We start from the raw sequence: 6000 nt of genomic DNA, 5'->3' as shown, positions 1-6000 counted from the left end.
AGAATCACCTCTGTAAAATCAGGATGATAAATACCTTACAGGTAATTAGATTCAAAACATAGAGAATCCCTCTCGGCAAAACCTTAAGTTACAAAAAGAGACACAGACAGGAATAAGAAAAGGAGTACTTGTGGCACCTTAGAGACTAACCAATTTATTTGAGCATAAGCTTTCGTGAGCTACAGCTCACTTCATCGGATCTGAAGTGAGCTGTAGCTCACGAAAGCTTATGCTCAAATAAATTGGTTAGTCTCTAAGGTGCCACAAGTACTCCTTTTCTTTTTGCGAATACAGACTAACAAGGCTCTTACTCTGAAACAGACAGGAATATCCATTCTATTCAGCACAGCTTAATTTCTCAACCATTTAAAGAAATCATAATCTAACGCATATCTAGCTAGATTACTTACTAAATTCTAAGACTCCATTCCTGTTCTGTCCCCGGCAAAAGCATCACACAGACAGACACAGACCCTCTGTTTTTCTCCCTCCTCCCAGCTTTTGATAGTATCTTGTCTCCTCATTGGTCATTTTGGTCAGGTGCCAGCGAGGTTACCTTTAGCTTCTTAACCCTTTACAGGTGAGAGGATTTTTCCTCTGGCCAGGAGGGATTTTAAAGGTGTTTACCCTTCCCTTTATATTTATGACAGGGTCCGAGGAGGGGGAGGTGCTGAGGCGATGTAGGCAACAGATGAAGCCAGAGAATGGAGCTAGCTGGGATGAGGGGAGTGAGGGGATCTAAGAGAGGGAAGGGACCGGGGACTCTGAGGGAAGGGCACGCTGCTGTCTCTGCCCCCACCAGCAGGGTGCGGTCTCTGGACACCTCGCCCCGCGAGCTTTAGGACTTTGCGCTGGGTCGGTCGGCTTTGGGCAGGGAAGGCTCGAGCGGGAAAGAGAGGACGCCACCCCATTGGCTGCCGTCTACTTCTCACCTCGTGATTGGCGTCCGGGTGCCCTCCTGTGGCGCAGTCGTTATCGCCCTTAGCGGTGGAATGGCGGCTGCGGCCGAGGACGGCCGTGTCTGGCTGGGGCGGAAGGTTTCAGGCTCTGTCTCGGAGCCGGCTGGGACGCTCCCGTGTTCCGGCACCGAGACGTGGCCGCTCAAGCGCTACGGCCGCTTTGTCTCCCCGGGAGCCCCTCCCTGCGGGATGGGAGCTTCGGCCTCCTGGAAGGTGAGGCCTGGTTTGTGCGCTGGGTGTCCCGGGTGGAGCTGCACTCACCGTCACTGCCCTGATTCCCGGCAGCCTCAGTACTTGCCCCCAGACGCCCGTGTGTCCGCCCCATCTTGCAGGGCCCCGCCTCCTGTCCTGCGTACCCTCACTCCGTGCCCCAGCCTCTCTGGACCCCCTAGTCTCTTGTATACCCTCAGTCTGTGCGCTGTAGCTGCCGAGTCTTCCTCACACCCTCGCTTTGTGGTCCTTTGTCACATCCCATAAACTGCATTTAAACATATCTTACAATTAAACAGTATTTGTTACCCACTGACTTTATGGATGTTTCCAACTTGAATGGGAAGCAACAGGATGGACATGAAGTGTGGGAGAGAGAAATCTGCAGAGGACATGGTGGTGGGTAGGAAATAAGGATAAGGCGTTTTAGATTATAAATAGGGCCCTACCTAATTCACAGGAAAAATGTGAAATGGACCATGAAATCTGATCTCCCTCATGAAAGCTGGTGCCCAGCCAGGGGCTCCTACCCTGAGTTCCAGCTGCTGTTAGTCCTGGCTGGGGATGGGGAGGGACCAGACTTCCTCTTCCCCTTCAAGGGCTGTTCCTGGTGTGGGTCAGACCCACCTCTGGGATCTTCCCCAGCTGCAGGAAGCTCTGCGGCTCGAGGTGAGCTGTCACCTTCCAGTGCTGGCAGGAGAGTGCCGGGGTGACCGAACATATGGTAACCCACACCCCATATCATATGACTTTCACTTTGGCACTGGCGGTGGCGCTGGCTTTAGAGCAGGATGCCTGGCCAGCAAACTTCCTCTCCTGCTGCTCAGCTCTGAAGACAGTTTCTCTGCCATCAGCAAGGCAGAAGTAAGGGTGATAATCCCACAACCTCCCTATAATAACCTTGCGACCCTTTCACCCTGTCCACCTTTTGGGTTGGGAGGGACCCCCATGGTTACAGCATATGAAATTTCAGATGTAAAGATCTGAAAAGATGAAATTAACTAATTTTAAAACCCACTGGCTATGAAATTGACCAAAATGGACCATGAATTTGGTAGGGCCCGACTCATAAGCTTTTTAGAGCTGGGACTTGAAGTTGTTCTGTTTGTACAAGCTAAGCATGATGGGGCCCTGGTCTATGACTGGGACTCCTAGGTGCTACTGCTATACAAATAATGAATCATAATACTAGGGTTCTTTGCCAGTCTCTCCAACTCTTGTGATTTTTTTTTATCATGAGTTTTGTGATATTGGGTTACTTTCTCAAAGCTTTTAGAGTTACATGAATATGCTAGAATCTCAGCTTTTATTAAAAAAAAAAATCCACAAAAATTCTAGCCTTCATGGTTGTGGAGATAAGCTTGAAAGCACAAACGCCCAAAAGGGCAAAAGCGAGAAGGAAAACAAAAAAACTCTACATGTCTTATTGTTAAAGCCAACCATGATCATCATAGAATCATAGAAGATTAGGGTTGGAAGAGACCTCAGGAGGTCATCTAGTCCAACCCCCTGCTCAAAGCAGGACCAACCCCAACTAAATTATCCCTCCCAGCCAATGCTTTGTCAAGCTGGGCCTTAAAAACCTCTAAGGATGGAGATTCCACCACCTTCCTTGGTAACCCATTCCAGTGCTTCACCACCCTCTTCATGAAATAGTTTTTCCTAATACCCAACCTAGACCTCCCGCAAATCATGACCTATGATTTGAATACTTGGATTTGGCATTACTGAGGTGCAGAGCTAGAGGGTACCTCTTCTGGGTTGCCTCTGTGACTAGGCTTCCCAACAGACAGCTTCAGCAGTGCTGAAGTGCTCCAATATGTGAAACTTGAAGTTTTCAAACCATCATTCTGTGAAGAAAATTTAGATAGAAATTTAATGGGACACTGCCATTGTGTTGCATAGGAATATCTTGAAAACCCAGGTTAATTTTGTACTTAGTGTTGTACGTCCTGAATGTACCAAAATCTCTTTTAAGAGAAACCAACAAAACCAAACACTTCTGTACCACTACTCAAATCAGTTAGTCCAATCAAAAGGTAGGAGAATGTAGGATTCATAATGGATGTCTACCTGCATCCCTAAGTATGCAGTTGCTACTACTGATGCTGCCATAATAATTTGCAACTAAAATGAGAGCACTGGACTTGCTTGAAAGTGAAGTAAATCGGAGTTTGAAAGAGATAATTGGGAAGTATATAGGCAGGCCTAAACTTTGATCAACCTGTTCATTTCTTGGTACAAAACACTAGCAGGAACATTGTTTGGGCTTGCATGATGTTAAACCTCTCTTCCTGTTGCATCTTTCTGCTCTTTGCATGCGTTCTTAGACATAATCTTTTACGTTTGGTTTATTCCATGACTTTTGTACAGAGTCTTTTTTATTCTGCTGGTTTGAAAAATTTTAAAAAGAATTTTTTAATGATGGAAGCTTACCCTTTGCATTAAAAGCAAAAATAAATTAGTTTTTTAGGCTCTCAAGATTCCCAAAGGATTTCGTTCTATTTAGGTGATTTTATGCTTAAAAATGTTCACATTTAAAATAAATAGTAAGGACATAGAATGATTGCTCTACTTAATATGTAAAATTAAATGTAATGGGGCTTGTCCTTGAAAAGAAATAGGGGCTTTGACAGTACAGAGATGTACCCTGGGTGCTCTTAACAAATAATTTGAAACAGCCTTTTATGATTTAAAATGAAAATTATTGGACTGGATTGTCCATTGCCCAGCACTTTGGGTAGCAGTCATTTATACCAGTAGAAAGGGTATGGAAAAGGCTAGTAAAACAGAATGGTAATGATTTATGCTGACTTTGTATTGGTGTAAGTAAACGCACAAAAGAAATGATGGGTTGTTTATCTCTGTCAAGATACTTGGGCTGTCTGAACTGTTAGTTGTTCTCTTTGTACAATGATTTATCCTTGTAAAATCTCTTGTGGTCTGAAGATCCCCAATCTCCTTCCTTAGAAGTTTTTAAGGTTAGACTTGACAAAGCCCTGGCTGGGATGATTTAATTGGGGATTGGTCCTGCTTTGAGCAGGGGGTTGGACTAGATGACCTCCTGAGGTCCCTTCCGACCCTGATATTCTATGATTCTATGATTCTATGAAGTGTGGCAAAATGTGGTAGCTGCAGTTACAGTAGCTCTTGACTGAGAGTCTTAAGATTTAATGGAACTAAGATTTGATTATGATTTTTTTTGTATCAGTGTTCATTTCTGTTGCACAGTATGCAGTTTGTACTGCCTTCAGCTGTGTAATGAATGAACTTAGAAGTAGCCCATGTTGAATTCCACACTACTGAGAGGTGATCAGGGATCAGTTCTGAGTCCAGTTCTGTTCAATATCTTCATCAATGATGGCATAGAGTACACTTATAAAGTTTGCAGACAATATCAAGATGGGAGGGGCTGCAGGTGCTTTGGAGGTTAGGATTATAATTCAGAATGGTCTGGACAAACTGGAGAAATGGTCTGAAGTAAATAGGATGAAATTCAATAAGGACAAATGCAAATACTCTACTTAGGAAGGAACAATCAGTTGCACACATACAAAATGGGAAATGACTGCATAGGAAGGAGTACTGCGGAAAGGGATCTGGGGGTCATAGTGGACTACAAGCTAAACAGGAGTCAACAGTGTAACATCGTTGCAAAAAATACAATCATTCTTGGATGTATTAGCAGGAGCGTTGTAAGTAAGATACAAGAAGTAATTCTTCTGCTCTACCCCACACTATTAGGCTTCAATGGGAGTATTGTGTCCAGTTCTGGGCACCATATTTCAGGAAGGATATGGACAAATTGGAGAGTCCAGAGAAGAGCGACAAAAATGATTAAAGGTCTAGAAAGCATGACCTCTGAGGGAAGATTGAAAAAACTGAGTTTGTTAGTCTGGAAAAGAGAAGACGGAGGGGGGACATAACAGTTTTCAAGTACATAAAAGGTTATTACAAGGAGAATATTTTTCTCTTAACCTCTGAGGCTAGGACAAGAAACAATGGTCTTAAATTGCAGCAAGGGGGATTTAGATTGGACATTAGGAAAAAACTTCCTAAGTATCAGGGTGGTTACACACTGGAATAATTTGCCTAGGGAGGTTGTGGAATCTCCATCATTGGAGATTTTTAAGAGTAGGGTAGACAAATACTTGTCAGGGGAGGGCTAGATAATACTTATTCCTGCCGTGAGTGCAGGGGACTGGACTAGATGACCTCTCAAGATCCCTTCCAGCCCTATGATTCTATGTAGGGAATGAATACTTTGGAAACAATTTCATGTTCGATGGTGCTGTTAACTTCACCATAATCACAAATTATGTTTTGTGTTACATATGGTCATTAAGAATATGGAGACTGATGTGATTTCATAAACCAATATTTTGCTGTTTACACTGTTTTACAAACTATATATTTAAAATAAACAAAAAAGGTATTAAACCTGGGGGGGGGGGATTTAAGAGACCTAAGCCTTCCTTTTACATGTCTGTAAATCTTTTTGAACAAAAAATGTCAGTGGAATAGCTACTACTTTTCTTTTTATTTCAATTGATCTGAAAACCTAGTCATGAACAGTAGAATTTTGTCAAATGTCTATATTGTTCATGAAAACAACAAGGAGTGTGGTGGCACCTTAAAGACTAACAGATTTATTTGAGCATAAGCTTTTGTGGGTAAAACCCCCACTTCTTCAGATGCATGGAGAAGTGGAGTTTTTACCCACGAAAGCTTATGCTCAAATAAATCTGTTAGTCTGTAAGGTGCCACCGGACTCCTTGTTGTTTTTGTGGATACAGACTAACACGGCTACCCCCCAAATATTGTTCATGAT

The 6000-nt window shown here is 43.4% G+C and overlaps 1 protein-coding gene across 1 annotated transcript in view; it reads left to right on the top strand.

Annotated features, from left to right (window-relative positions):
- Positions 1-992: 992 nt before the first annotated feature.
- Positions 993-6000, top strand: part of REC114 (REC114 meiotic recombination protein) — a 153589-nt gene continuing 148581 nt past the window's right edge. Inside the window, exon 1 of the mRNA XM_048866159.2 lies at positions 993-1172. Within this exon, the coding sequence (XP_048722116.2) occupies positions 993-1172 (180 nt within the window). The remainder of the gene's footprint in view (positions 1173-6000) is intronic.

The sequence above is a fragment of the Caretta caretta genome, chromosome 10, assembly GCF_965140235.1.
Source record: "Caretta caretta isolate rCarCar2 chromosome 10, rCarCar1.hap1, whole genome shotgun sequence".
Taxonomy (NCBI): Eukaryota; Metazoa; Chordata; order Testudines; family Cheloniidae; genus Caretta; species Caretta caretta.
Note: the sequence above shows the minus strand (reverse complement) of the source record. Positions and strands in the feature narration are given on the sequence as shown.